Here is a 15,827-nt window from a genome sequence, read left to right on the forward strand (position 1 = left end):
TCATAAAGTTCAGCACTTTGGCGGGCATTATTTTTCTTAATAAATGCGACCCGAGGCCATTACCAGCCAAAAGTGGCTGAAAAATACTGTAGCCCATTTTACGGCTGCAACATACACTTTTGGGATTTTTAGCTTTAAAAGCAAGCGTCATCAATTTTTATCTTTAACTCTCTTTTTGTTCACCAAAGTAATACTTTTAAGTGCTTTTACCGATTTATTGCTCGCGACAAGAATGAAAACCGCCAATTTACGTGTTGCATAAAAGTCAAATGGCATAGTGAGAGCTTATTTGGTGAGCAGATATTGATTACTGTAGCATTGGCATGTGCAGCTGCAGTTTGGTATGCAGACGGTGGAGCCGTCGGTCGGAAACTGTTTGCGTTTGCCAGAGCTGGATGGGTTTATTTGCATTCAAACTTTTCCGGCGCTGAAATTTAGGTCGGCGGGAGAACTATGCAGCAACTTCAAGTGGAAAAAATATCAGTTTGTGCAACGCCAAAACTCTCTTGAAGCAGAATGAGATAAATGATAAAGCTTTCAGAAACTTTTACGGAAATGGTCAAATCAAAATAAAACTCATCCCTAGTTTTTATCACTTGATAGAATAAAAAATTCTAAAATATAATGCAAAAAAATGCTGAAAAATTAAAACCATATTAAACAGAAATCATCGGTGATCGCTTTTCCCACTGAACTTGATTAAATTACTTTAGATAAATTCTAAAAAAGAAAAGTTTAGAGCGATTTCATGAACATTAGTCAGGACTTTTCAATCCTGTATTTTGCACTTTTCAAGCTCAGAATTCTTATTTCCTTTTGTGAGACTGACCTATAAAAAAAGCGGTAGAAAATAATGATTTGTTTTTTTATAGTTTAAATTATCAGCGCAGTTGGTAAGTAAAGATAAACATCAACTGTAAAATTATTACTTATTGCTTGAAAGGTTTTTGAGCCCTTACCAGAGCAGCATTTTGCATTTAATGCGCGGAAGCGTGCCTTTCGGAAGTTTAGGTTAAGCACGATGTGGCGATAAGATATGCCAAAGTTCAAAACTTGAATGTAAACGGAAAGGCATACACACGTGTGTGTGCCAGGGCAGGGGAAGGAAAAAGCCCGAGAGATTCGAGCATCAAGGCGATAATTAGCTTCGGCAAAGTTCAGCCTTGGAGTGGAATTTCGCCTGCAAATCTCGGACGAGCTTCACGCCTAGCGAGTCAATTCATCGAGTGTGTCAAAGGTCACGGCGCAAGCACGGAATATAAAACGCAAAATAATTTATCTTGATTGGACGCGCACGTCAGCAACAGCGCGGATTGAAAATAGCTGGGCTCGCGCGCGAAGTTGTAAAATGCGAGGCAGGTGTTGAAGCGAAATGTGCGCCGTTTCATTTCACATCCGAATTTTCACAATAAGCCAAAAAGGTGGGCGGATTGTGAGTTGCCTGCCAGCAAATTCGCGTCGCAAGTAATTACTTTAGACTTTAGTACGACTAATAAGTGCTGGCAAAAAAGCATGAGTGATACTGACTAAACTTTTCAAGTGCAAACTTGTGTTGCAACATTGGGAGATTTAGTGTTAAAATGTAAAAAAAAAATGTTTTAAATAAGGTGGGATTCAAGTTGGAAAAATTATTATTCCGTAATGAAACTCTCAATAATATTTGAAAATTCGAATAAAAAGATAAATACAAAAAATTAAAAATTTATCTAATATTGTTCTCCGAATTGTGCATTTTATGCATTTCTTGTTATTATTATTACTGTTGTTGTTTATTTTTCAACGTTGTTTAGATTCAATCGTTGAAGACAGTTTAAATTTGAAAAAGGAATTGTTGGAAAAAATGGCACCACCACTAGCAAGAATTTTGCTAAAACTTCCTAGATCCGCCGAAATGAGCCTCGGTTGACTTAGTTTTGTGTTTTTATCACTTCTTCAATTGGAATAATTAAAATTCCAGATTTGGCGCTTTCCTGGCCCCATATTTAAAGTAAACTGTACTTGAGTGTTGAATTTTAAACATCAAAGAAGGGTGCATTAGGTCTTCGATCTCCATTTTTCCAATTTATATAATATATAATAATAATTACACTTGATCTTCTGTGAATTTACAGACTCATCCCTATCTTTAGAATTTTAATTTGGGCTTCTCTTTGGAGACTGAGGTGCGGGATGAGAAAGGAGGCGATGGAGATAATTAAATGTCGTCGTTTTTCAGCGCGATTGTGATCAGCTCGCGCAGAAAGTGCAGAACTTTATTCCAAGAGAGATGTGCGGCGAAGGAAAAGAAGTAAAAAACTATTTCAAAGGAATATGGTTTCTTTTGTGGAATAAAAAGAGCGCTTTCCTCTCGCCGCACAAAGAAGGACGAAGCAGGCGTTCAAGTGTCGATTCCAGAGCTCAAAAGGGACAAGTGTTGAAATGCGCGAAATGCGGTCCGAGGCTTTCTTAAATAAATACCTGCGGAGACGACGACGACGGATTTTGAAAACACGCGTGTCCAGAAATAAAATGTGCGCGTTCGGAAATACACTCGGCCGCGTGTTTGCGCCATAATCCGCGGACTCAAATTTGGACCTTATGATTTACTCGAGGCCAAGTGTCCTGCTTTTCGATTAATGGCCGCCGCCGGCTATATTCGCTTTCGCGCATACCTGCCAAAGTGAATCAGCGCGGGCCGAAATAGCCCGCTGCGGTGTCACACTCACACACGTCTCATTCATAAAACCGGCCAATTAAACCGCGACCGGATTCGGCGGCGCCACGCTAACTTTTCGCATAAATTGGCGGGCAGAGCAAGGTGAGCATCATTAAGCGCCAAACTTGTGTATCGCCGCCTCTTCCCTGGACCAAAGTTGCGCTCCCAATTCTGTTCCGCCGCCGCCGTGGCATTCGCAGAACTTCGGAAATATATGACGGGGCAAAACTTTCCTAAAGAGCGTTAACGGCAAAGAGCGTCTAAAGATGTTTAGTCCCAATACACATAAGTTCTGGTTTATTTTATTATATTTTCTTAGGAAAACGCATTTTCTTGCCTATCCCGCTTTGAACATTTGCCAACTCATAAAAAATGTGGGCAATAATTCAAATAAATTTATTTTTAATATTCCCCACATTTCCTTTGAACTAGTGCTTCAGATGCAAATAAATATCACTCAAAATATTGGTGGTTTTTGTGGCATTGCTCTGTATTTAATGAATATCAAGTTTTGGAAAATTTAATAACCATACGGAAAAAAGATAAGCTGAGCTAGAGTTTTTTTTTATATATGAACCTAGTATTATATTTTCTCTCTTTTTTTTTGGTTCATTTCTTTCTCCAATATAAGAAGTCTCAATGGAAAAAGTCAGTTTTCCTTTCGACAGAATCTGCAACGTTATCAATATTCAAATTTCCTCTCTTTTACATCACATTGGTGAGGGACGTCATGAATAATTTAATGTTTTCAGCATTAATTTCCGGCGCACGCCCCATAAAATTCGATAAATTTTTTACGTCTTTTATCCAATCAGCGAATAAACAACCCCTGGAGAATAATCAGAGCGAAAAATCAACATTAACCAACATGAGGAAATCCCATTCGATCAAAAAAGGTGGTCAAGCAATCAACCGGTTTTTATTTTTAATCAGTCAATCAGTCACAATGAGAGCTTTTTGACGCAAGTCGCAATTATTTTGTTGTTACGAAAAAATTGCAAAAATGCGTGTCCTGATCAAAATTTATTTTTTTTTTGGTCATTTGAAGTTGGAGCTTTTTATATATCACGTGTCGTGCATCAAACCATCAACGGCATGAAATATTAATAGCTAGTAATTATGTCAACAATGACAAAACGAAATTTGAACAAAGGTCAAAGCATCAATATTGAAATAAAAATCAATAAATTTCAGGGGGGAGTTTTTAATAAACATTTTTCCACGTAATATCTCGGTTGTCACATTTATTGTATGCAAATGAGTGTATTATAAAAAGTCCTTTATTTAGAGGCTTCAATTTTTCCAAAAGCCTCACAAAGGCTGATATAAGCGAGTTTTCTTTTTCCAATTTCATAGTTCCAAATTTTCCACCCACTATATTTAATTAAACTAAAAAAAAATTTATTTCCTTTGCAAAATATTTGAAATTTTGATTGAAATTGATATGCATAATATATGAGGTGCATGAAGAGGAAAACTTTACATGAGACAATAGGGCTTCTGAATTATTATGGCATTCCAAACTTGATGCATACAAACAAAGAGACAACGTCAAGAGCAGGAATAACAAGAGGCGAGTGTCTCTTCTACGAAGACTAAACAGAAATGGAATAAGCAAGATGCCTCCCCAGCCGATTTTCCTCGAGGGTGTGTTTTGGACGGACGCTGCAACAATTAGGAGCAAGTTGTAATTGTCGCCGCGAGTGCCTTACACGAGAGCCCCCGCCGCGAGTTATGCAGCACACCATGTATGGCCAGCATCCCCTCCAACTCTCGCGAATCTGGGGATCAATATACGTACACCAATATGCACCCCCTGTGGACGCGACGGCGGGCGGTGGGAGCGCGCCCAGGGTGCAACTCTTCCCTTCCTAGACGTTCCCATTCCGCGCTTCCAACCCACGCCAAGCTAAATTTTGTTAAAAATAATGCGTGCAGACATTCATATTTGTGCGGAAGAATTTCCCACTCACATGGATATCAATAATTAAAATCAAATAGTAGTTTTCGATGGGAAATCACTGGAATTTTTTAAATGAGCAACGGATTTTTTGATCAATTTAGTTACGAAGAATGTTCAATAGTCTTTTGTTTATCATAAAATATCAAATTAAAAAAAAAACTGAAATTTTCAATTAACTAAAATAATTATTTTAAATTTGGCTATTTTAATTGTAAAATAGATTTTTTTTACAATCAATTGGCACAAAAATGACAATTTAACATTTAAAAATAAAAAAGTAATTTCGCGCTTTTTGCAAAGTTTGAATCGTTTGAATAAATTCGCAACTTTTACTCACTTTCTTGGAAAGCAATAAATCATTGGTGGCTTTGTAATGGGAAAAAGGGGCGGTGGACGCACAACGGAAGGCACGTTGGCTCGCCCCGGCGTTTGATTAAAAAAGTCAAGTGTGCGTTGAGCTGCGGCGGCAATTTAACTTGATTACGCAGCGCGCGGCAAGGCAGAGTGAGTGTTAAGAAAGAGTGAAATGTTTGCGCTCTTATTTACTTACTCGCGCACGGCACATTCAGCACGCAGGAAATTAAATGTCGTCGTGTTTGCTTGCTTACCTGCAACAGAAAAAAGACGAGTAATGACATTAGTACACATACATATTGTTTGTGTGCGCTTTAATTGTTTCAAAAAGTGCGCAATTTGTGCATGAGCAACTCGAGAGGAGACTAATTAATGGGCTTAAGATTTATGTTGGTGTTTAGTTCTCGGTAAATATCAACACATTTTTACTTAAACAGGGACTAAAATTATCCTCAAGGAAACTTTTCACCACATCTTGCTCAAAATTTTCTGCTCAATCAACTCAAAAGCGAGTCAATTAGCAAAATTTTCAAAAATGGAGCTCATTTTGATAAAATTAATTAAAAAAATCAACAAACAAAAAATATAAGTTTTCGCTCTAACGTCGTTTTCAATTCACGTTGAAATTTATGTTTAAACCATTTCGGAGTGACGCAAAAGCGTTTGCTCTCGCGAAAAAAGTGAAACGCCTCCGCTGCAGCATCAAGGAAAAGCAAACAATTATGCTTTTACGCGTGCAGTGATGCCTTCGGGTCGCCCGCTTTTGTGCGCTTGGGTATTTTATGGTTTATGTACTGAGCGTTGCGTGGCGGGTCGTCGCTTTATCGCAGACACGGGCTTGATAAATATACAATATCATGTGTATAGCGAGTGCATAAAGGCGACGCATAACCTACCGCGCTTCAATGGGACACTCATTAGTCTAGTTGCGACGTTTTCGGCTATTTATTCGCTCGCTCCGAGTTACGGGGGAGGCAGCGCACGTAACCCGCGGGGTGTCTCCAGGGGCACTTTGGATTGCCCTGCCGGATCACGCCAGTTCCACCGAATCCAATTAAAAATATAAACCGAGTGTTCTGGGAAATCCAAACTTTTAGATTGCACCGATTCATTGTTGCACAACAGTAATGCGAATTGCAGCTATTTAGGTCCTTTTTAAGGAGAGGCTTAAGCAAAAATACAAAAAAAAAAAAAAATTAAAATAAAAAAAAAACGCCCCATTAATTTGATGATAATTTCTCTCTCCTTTGGTTTTTAGATGTCATTTCCAAGGAGACCTAGCAAGAAAAATTCAATTTATTCTTGAAATTTGATTGTATTGACTTGTTTGGAGAAAAATAAATTGAATTGAATTGAATTGATGGAAATTTTTTCCTCAAAATCGGCCCAACCAAAATTGATGAATATTTCAGCAAATCACGTTCTAATTAACATGGAAAAATAAAATTATTAGGTCAGTCGACGCATAATACATTTACATTTAGAAGTTGTATTTACAATGTAGGTGTCATAAGCTCCTCGTTAACTCCTCTGTATAAATTTGGCATGCAGAAATGAATTCATTTTACGAGTTAAAATAAATTATCCTTGGATAATCGCAGCCTTGACTATAAGAGATGTAATTGTGAGCATCATCATTACTTTACGAGCTATTCAAAAGAGGGCTAATTTTCTTTTCGGTCCTTTTGCGATGGGCGTGAGTACCACGTTAAAAAATTTATGCACGAGACGTCGCCACGGCTGCACGTGCGAATTCGACGCCACCTGCGAATGGGAAAATCAAAATTCTGCTCACGCGGTGAGGGACGTCGCTGATAGAATTTTTCATTTGTCGCTCGCGCAGCATTAAAAGTTTTTCGAGTTTCATTTTTTTCCTGTTCGGCCAGGAAAAAAACGAATGCCATTTTTACCAAATTTATCAAACGTCGGAAGAAAAGTTGCAGCTTCAGCAAGTCAAGACATGGAGCATCTAATTTGGTCTGACGATGGGATGGAAATCCCTGAGGGATTCGGCGGTGCAACTGCGCAAATGTAGAGGATGAAATACTACTTTGCGCGCTCGAGCAAGTCGATTTTTTTTCTCTTCGCACGACCTTGGAAACGATGTTCTTCCGGAGCAATTTTCCTCTCTTTTCGACTCCAATTTGGCAACGGGTGAAACAGAAGAATGGGTGGAGGAGCCACGCACATATATCTTTGCTTTTATTCGGGTGGCGGAAGGAAAACATTTATGGCGATACATCAACAAAAGCATTTGAAAAATTTTTGCAGCTCTCTGCGAGAAGAGCAGGAAAGCTATTTTATTTTTGTGCGCCATCAAAACACATCAAGAATCAAGCGTTGGTGCGGTTTTCATGAATGGTGATTGAGCTCTTTTCACATTTCAAAGCCTTCGTATAAAATTTCATGACGAACGTAACAAAAAAAATCTGCTATTCTTTCCATTATGGTTTTTTCTTTAACACAGCCGAATTCAAAGCACAACAAACATCTAAACTCTTTTGTTTTTACTTCAGGTTGATGCCAGTTGACGCATAAATATTAAAGAAGGAATAATTAATTATGTTTAGTAGAAATGTAAAAGAAATATAAAGATCAAAATTAGTATCTTAAGATTTTCTTGTTCCTATTAAGAAATGAAAAGTTCGTTGTTCTGCTTGAATCTCGCATGCAGCTCGCATGTTGAGCAACAAAATAACTTGGAGACCAACTGGCGCCAATTTCCGAGATTTCGTGCAAGATTTTTGTTAGACCAGGAAGAGAAACAGCGAGTAAATTTTACCAACCGTCGGTTTTCAGAGGTCGAGATAAATTTTTGAGATAAACCTTGCGACTTTGAGACCGTGTCGGCAGGTGTGTGACGTAAATGGCAGTGCAGCAAAAGCAGTTGCGTGCGCCACAGCGATGTGCATGTCTAATGGTCCATGCATGCATTCTTAATTACAGGCCTGCCTGCATTGTTATCCGCGCAAAACACGCAATAAGAAAGCAAATTAAATAATTATTCAGTCACGTGTGCTGTGTGAAGCTCATCTCGGAGGAGAAGGTTGCACGTGCGTGCTGGCAGAGGTCGCAACAAACGTTTTATAATTGCAAGACCGATCATTACGGAAGATTGATTGGCGTTTGTTATGTTGGCTATTAAGGAGAGTGAAGAATTACTGCCGGCAGAACTTTCTGACACATTATGACCGAGAGGCTCCAATTAAGCCTTTAATAGCTCTTTTCGTAATATACAATAAAAAAAATTAGCAGATTATATATTTTTTGCTTTACCTTTCCGATGAAAATAACTGAATGGGAACTAATTGAGCCGATCGGGTTGCAATCCCTCGTGAGATAACGATCCGCAAACGAGCGTTATTGGTGATTTTCGCTGACCACGCTTCAACATTTTCATTTGGAACGGGGGAAGAGCGAAAGAAATAGCTGCTGGAAACTCGAGACGGGCGGTCCACTGGGTGGGCATGTGGCCAAAAATCACTGTACTTCTGCCACTAATTAATTCTCTGCTAGAGTGAAATGCATCCGAGGGGCTAAATTTAACTCCGGTGGAGTGTGGCGAAAATCTAGATGCCAAGAAATGCGACTGGAAAATGGAACTTCTTCAGAAAAAGCATCCAATTTAGTATTAAAAAGTTGAACAAAATGTTGTGTTCTTTATCAGTGTTTTTAAGTAATGTTTAATTTTAGTATTTTCATAATTTTATGTATCTTTAGTTAAGAAGAGGTTTTTGAAAACAAATGGCCCGATTAATTTCAATGAAATAATTTTTCTCTTCATTAGAATTGGTTTTTAGATATAACAATAAGAAGACATGGAAGAAAATTTTAAGTCATTGGGTGAGCCGAATTTTTGAAATTGAACATTGTTGCTCATGGGAATTTTCTAAAATAATTTTTCCTCAAAATTGGTCCGACCAAAACTGATAAAAATTTCATCAAATCACGTTCACATCACCTCAATTTAGATGGAAAATAAAATCAATAGGTCAATCGACATAAAAAATTTGCATTGATCTTATAGAAAAAGGGATGATGTTTTATTTCACTGTAATTTTATAAAACTCCTCGTAAAATTAAAAAATTGGAGATAAATAAATAAATATTTTAGAACTTTGTATGATGTTTTGAACGCAGAAGAACTTCTCAAGAGGAAGTGTAAAATGCGAAGAAAGTGTTTGTAGTCATCAAAAGAAGAATGTTCGTTTGGGTGGCGGCCAAATTGCGCGCACAATAATTCTTCCGTCCTCACATTCGTACGCAGCGAAATTTATTTTTATTTAAAAGTTAACATGCCACACAACGCAGCAGTAAAAGTTATTGACTCGCCGTATCCTTTTCACCGCCACAGGGAAAAACAAGCAGAATTGTATAGTTTCGCTTATGCTCTTTCGTTTCATCTCTGAGCAGATTGGAACAACAAACGACAGAACGTAATGCGAAGTTTATTTGAAACTAGTTCTGCGAATCGGAAATTGATGCAAGCAAGAGGGACCAAACAAAGTTTGTCTGTTGCCACCGGCTGGGCAGCAGCAAAAGAAAAGCAAAGTGGCAATAAAACCAACCAACACACAAGAGTCTCGCCCCGATGGCTTTCTCTCTTTTTGTGTTTCATTAGCGCAGCGTCCTCTCTCGCGTTTATTTTCCCCTCGTTCGCCCCGAAATAGTCGCCGAGGGGGTCACCGCTGGTGTCGTCGCTGCCCTGATGGAAAACCTGCGCTCGCATTTGGGCGCGGTTTCGCACTCACGGAAGAGGAATCTTATCTGCCCAAATTCTCATCAGCCGAATGACGAGTGGCACTCGGGCTAATCTGTTTTGCGGGAAAAATATTATTGCGCCCGCGGATGGGGAAATTCACGACTTCTGTACTTTCTTCCGACTTGGCCCTTGGCCAGAATCGATTTTCCGAAAAGTAGGAAGGGTTCTTCTGGAGCCAAATTCATTACTTATATTTCTTCCAAGCTACGAAAAACGGTATAAATATTTCTGAACGACTTTTAAAATGCAATTATTTTTATTTACTGAATTTAAATGTTCCAAATTTATTAAATTTTTAATTTTTTTCAGAAATATGTGGGCATGTTTTCTTTAGGGAAAACATTTCATTCGAGAAGTCTGTTTTTCAATTTTTCTAGAAACAAATTGTTTCAAGAAGATCATACACAAATTTAAGTTTGCGCTAAATTCATTCCACGAATTTTAATTTTTAAGAAGAAGAAACAATTTTCGCATGAATTAAAAGAGCTGTGTAGACACGAAAGCCTTATCCACGCTTGAGGCTCGCCGAAAATGCGTTTTAATTAAAGCAATTAATTGGAGTGCCATCCAGCCGCAGTTAATTTGCTCGCCCAAGTTTGAGATTGAGTAATGACCCGCTGCCAGCACTTTCTCACGCAATCGTGCGTTGAGGCTTGATTCGTCGTCTGCAGTCGATGGCAGCCGCAGAGAACAATATAGAAATGATTAGGGTCAAGTGCAAATTCTGCCAGGGTTGATTAAATTTTGATGACACTTTTCTCAATTGCGCTTGGAACGATTCTTCATCAAAATAAAGTTTTCAAAAGAGCGTAAATGCACTGCTGGAATTTGGCTTTTTCTCGATCCCATAAATTTAGCACATCGCGGAGGTGGGAAACGACCCTGTTATCTGCTGACGACGCATTCTTATCGCTGGGCCACGCAGAGTGCTATAGTAAATTCCCCCAACTAGAAAAACACAGAGGAAAATTAGAAATGTGCTCCTCTTAGGTTGAAAGAAATTAAATAAGATTTGAAAAAAATCTTAATTCGAAATATGCGTGAAATTTATATTGTAGAAGTGGATTATAAAAGGTTTATGAAGTCTCGAACTGGCAATTTTTTTCATTTCTGGATGTGGCAAGTAGAATAATTAAATTTTTATGGATTATGTAGAAATTGATAAGGAAACCCTCAAAGTGTTTAAGTCTGATTTCTGATTTGGACTAAATTTCGTGAAATCAGGACCAATTTTCATTAAGTTTCAAATTCATTTGCTGAGAAAAGAAGATTAAACTCCATTATAATTAAAGTTTGCTCATTTTTTGTTGCAATTTTAAAGTAATCTTTTACATTTGAAAGATTTCCAATATTCTAATTTTTTCGCCCAAAGTTTAATGTTTACCTTTCTCTCCGTTTATTGAATTTGTTAATAAAAGAAACAAAGTTACTTGCTGGAAAGTTGAAAATACTCACGCGAAGCAGAAAGATACGCTTGAAATCTCGTTCAAACGTCAACAAACAAACGCAGAGAATTTTGGCATGGGCGTGTGTCTACGTGCCACTCTCGTTCTGCTCGAGGTTTATTTATTTTTTCTTTTCGAAATTGACTCGAATCGAGGTAGTGTGTGGGAACGACGGGTTGCATAACCACATTCGCGCGATACAAAGTGTAAAGTTTGTCGCACAAATGATTAGCATTGACGATGAGACGCCGCAGCTGGTTCGGGTGTGATCGGAATCGTTACAAGCTCCTCTCAAAACAGGCTAAGCCGCCGGCCGAGGGGAATTATATAGAGGAGCTGCACTTTTTGAAGCCAGGCACGCGACTCGCATTCATAAATGGCAAAAAAAGAGACAGTATTTTTGGCACACGATGCAGGACGTAAAAAACGGAGATAGAAAATAATGCGGTAGACTGTGCTGGTGATGGGATTATTTCGGGGGCGCCTGCAGTGTATTAGCATAGCATGTGCCAAACAAATAAAGACACAAGGTGGAATAATGCACAAAATAGAACATTCTAAAAAAAATTGTACTTTAATTTGAGAAACATTTGGCTCAAAATTCTTCAAATTTGGAAAGAAATTGAATTCATTATAAATATTTATATTTTTCATTTATTTTAAATTTAATTTGGGAATTTTTTCCTTTTGTTATTTTTAAATTATTAAAATTAGTGAAAATATTAAATTCAAGTATTTATTTGAAATTATGATTGATTAATTTAAAAAATCCTCAAAATCAAAGATAATGATTTAGACTGTTAAATTCTCTTGCGATTTTTCTACGAAAAAAAAATTGTTTTCTTTGAAAACTTTCTCTTGAGTTCAGGACTGACCTACAAATCCAGGAGTGTCTCCTCCTGGGGGTGACCCCATGCGGCGGGGCGAGCAGCGAGGAGGGCCCAGAGTGGAAGATGGGCAGGTTCCTGGGCACGTCCTGGTTGAGGGAGAGCTGGCTGGGCAGCCGCAGCTCCGGGATGGTGAATCCGATCCCGGTCATGGTGTCCGAAGCACTGTCACTGCCGGACTCCAGAAACACTACCACCGTCGTCCTTCACACGGCGCATTCAAAAATAACCCAGGCAGCGTCTCTGCTCAGTGATCTGCACATCCACTTGGCGCGAATCGTGCGTCTCATGCCGGGCCGGCGGCCACCGGCCGGCGTCCGAGCATCTCCAAGAAGAAGTGGTCGTCGGCGCCGCACAATGCCAACAATGGTGTGTTGTTCATGGCAGCGGGATAAATATTCTACTAAGCAAAAGCATGTTGGAGGGCCAGCTGGGTTTCACGCGGGCGCCGCGCGAGGGGAGGGGGAAGCCGCCGCCGCCTCCCTGTGCGCCGAAGCCGCCGCCGCCGCCGCGGACCCCTGCTTTTTGTCCGTCCGCGTACTCGCTATACTTGCACTTTTGTTTCAAAATGCACAAGAGAGAGAGAGAAAAACGGAAACTTGCGGCGCCCACGCGATAATGGCAAAATCGATGGAGCGCGCCGAAATTGGCCGTTGTTTTTGCGAGATGACTTCCGGCGGCCCCTCCGCATCATCCGTGTGCGTAATGGCTTAATTCCCTTCGGGCTCGCCGCTTCAAAGGCCTCTTCCTCACCTTGTGCATGTCTCATTAAAATCGATCAGCTCCACGCAACTTCTGTGTTTTCATTACCTATTCATCGACACAACGCTTATGCCTACAAAAATATTTTAATTATAAACAATTTGTCTTTAGCAGAAGGTTTCTTTATAACACGAGACGGTTAATAAAGTTGAAGATAATTACAATGACTGAAGTTTTCAAGAATCATGTTAAAATCACGTAGAACATTATGAACAAGAAATCTACCTTAGTTTTATTTCTTCTGTTTTGATGGCAAATATTAAAACGTTTATTCCATTTCTTGTACAAATTTTATGGGAAAAAGCAGGAAAAAGCAATAAAATGTTAAGATAAATTTATACCATTCATAAATTAATTTTGATTTTAGTCATTGTTTTATTATTTGAAGCAATAATAATATAATTTCACATTTCAATTTAATTATTGAATAAATAAGCATTTTTATTTATTTTCCCAAATTTCATTTTTTATAAAGTTTTATAAAGATTATTATTATTATGTTCAATTGAGTCCAATTAAGTTGAAATAAAATGTTTAAAGGAAAAATGTGCAAGATGAAACGAAATGTCTTCGAGTGAAGACATCGAGCGGTCATCGCGATCCTCGCTGTCATAAACTCAATTTTTGCAACTAACCTTAAAAAACAGACCCTCTCAATTATAATAATTGAAAAGAAAATGAAAATATCAAAATTTATCAGCTCCTTTTTGGTGAAAAAGAGTCAAATAATTTCAAAACTTTTTGGGTTTCAAAAAAAATTGCCTGAATTTGTCTTTCATTGAAAAAAGTTTTATACCTTTTGATTCACGTTGCAATGATTCCTCTCATCTCCATTATTTGTTACCCAATATTTTGCGCCTTCAAAAGCCAAGGCATTGTTTATAGGAGCTTTTTTATGTCAAAATCTCTTCTGCAAAAAATATAGGTTGCGAGTTACAAAAGATTCCGATTGGAAAGAGTATATCATCTGTATAGTCGCAGCGCACAAAAAGCGCTCTCATCTTGCATTGTCATTGATATTGATTTATTTGTTTGTATCCTTCTTTGTATTATGTATGTGTGTTCCTTTTATAAGTATAAAAAGTTGCTCTCAGTGCGAACATAAATAAACTCTGATGACTTCGCCCATGAAAAGCAACGATGGACAAAAAAGAAAATAGTATTTGTATAATATGTGTGGCATGATAAAAGTTCAAAGTAATAAACTGGAGATTTACTTCTCTTCATGATCACTTTAAATTATTGATATTTCATTAATATTTATTATTTATAAAGTCAAATAGTAAATTTAAACTACTGGGCAAATGTTTCATACTAAATTTTAATCCTCAATGATTAAAAAAAAACTAAAAATTATTAATTATAAAAATTCTTGTCATAAATTCTTTTGTTGACCAAACGCTCAATATCATTAACTTCTAAGCGTTTACATAATTTTTCATACGCAATTGACACAACTGCCACTTCGTACGGGTATCATAAGAACAAAACTATGATTACAAAAAAATTAAATAAATCAATAATGTAAACAAAGCTCAAATAAACGATTGAAAAATTAAAACTTTCACGTGGGCAATTTCATTTAATTAAGCTTTAAATCCTTGCAGCATTTTTATGTTTGCCTTTTGTTGTAAAGGTGTGAAGACGGAAGAACGCCACAACTCTTTCGCACTCAAGCAAGGAGAAAAAAGTCTGTGCGAGCTGCTTTGGTGCGGAGTAAGAGCCACTCTGTGCCAGATGCTCATTATTAAAGCAGCTTAGCTCCGCAGAACGAAGCGCCCGCCCGTCCTCAAGCACAGCGTCCTTGGACCATTTGCTCAATTCCCTTTTGTGCGCATTGAATTAATTATCATTTAATAGACTCGTTTGCAATGAAAATAAAAAATTAAAATTACTTTTCAAAATTACTCGAGCGAGTTTTGCAGCTGACCTATATTGAAAAAAGGTAAATGCAACTTTCCATTACAAGTTGCGACACGGTATTATTATAAGAGTTGCACTTATTTTGTTTCTATGATTGTGCTGCATATTTGTCTGTGCGTCATCTGGAATAAAAATGGAGCCGTTATATAGGTTAAGAGTGGTTTACAGCAGTGCAGGGATTAAATGTGTCGCAGGCGAGAAAAGCTGCTCTGACGCATGTCAAGGGTGAATATTCTATTTCGTCATTTGCAAATGAAATTCTCCAAGATGCAATTAAAACGAAGAAGCTAGATAATTAATTTAGCCTTATTAAACAAGCAAGTCCTTGCAAGACGCTTGATTAAATTTAATTAAAGCAAAGTGTAAATAAACAAATTTTAGCAATAATACATAAGGGAATATTCTGAGTAAAATTTATTAATTTGTAATCAAAAACATTTTAAAAATTATGAAACTCGGATTCTTGTAACTTCAATATTTCATACACAAGGAAAAAGGCAACCTAAACTCAAGGAGATATACTACCAATTTGGTGAAAGTAATTTTGAAGAGTTGTTGAGCAAAATTAATGCTTGGTTGAAGAAAGTGACTTTGCTTATTTCTGGGAATAAGGCGTTCTCAGAGCAGTTGGAACTTATTGATTTCTAGAAATCTTAATTCCTCACATTTTAACACTTCCAGTAGCTGTAACAAAAACGCGGGTGTAGATTTCCTACTCTTTTGTGGGAGTTCGAAAATAAGAGATAATGAACTTGTGACCAAAATTAAATGCCAGAATTAAAAATAACTCGGAACTTTCCGCCCCTTGAACCGATTCGAACTTCGAACCAGAAAATATCCAATTAAGAGATGCGCCCTTTTCGAGTACCAATTTCTAAATTTTTCTTATCAAACCGTTTTGAAATTCTGAGCAAATTCACAATGGAATCAATTGACGGAAAACGATCAATTTAGGAAATTTTTAATTAATAATTAGGGGATATTTTCAACTTTTTTTGCTCAATTTTTTCATTCAACATGTGGAAATTGAATAATT

At 37.7% G+C, this 15,827-nt stretch overlaps 1 protein-coding gene across 2 annotated transcripts in view; it reads right to left on the bottom strand.

Moving 5' to 3' along the window:
• The window catches only part of LOC132201116 (cAMP-specific 3',5'-cyclic phosphodiesterase), a 138,021-nt gene that overhangs the window by 101,261 nt on the left and 20,933 nt on the right, over nt 1-15,827 (bottom strand). Inside the window, exon 1 of one of the 2 annotated variants that reach the window (XM_059627042.1) lies at nt 12,095-12,493. The exons of the other annotated variant lie outside the window; for it this stretch is intronic. Within the exon in view, the coding sequence (XP_059483025.1) occupies nt 12,095-12,258 (164 nt within the window). The 5' untranslated portion in view covers nt 12,259-12,493. Of the gene's footprint in view, nt 1-12,094; nt 12,494-15,827 lie in introns of those variants that run through there. 2 annotated transcript variants of the gene reach the window in all.

The sequence above is a fragment of the Neocloeon triangulifer genome, unplaced genomic scaffold (genome assembly GCF_031216515.1).
Source record: "Neocloeon triangulifer isolate White Clay Creek 2 clone unplaced genomic scaffold, ASM3121651v1 ptg000014l, whole genome shotgun sequence".
Classification (NCBI taxonomy): domain Eukaryota; kingdom Metazoa; phylum Arthropoda; class Insecta; order Ephemeroptera; family Baetidae; genus Neocloeon; species Neocloeon triangulifer.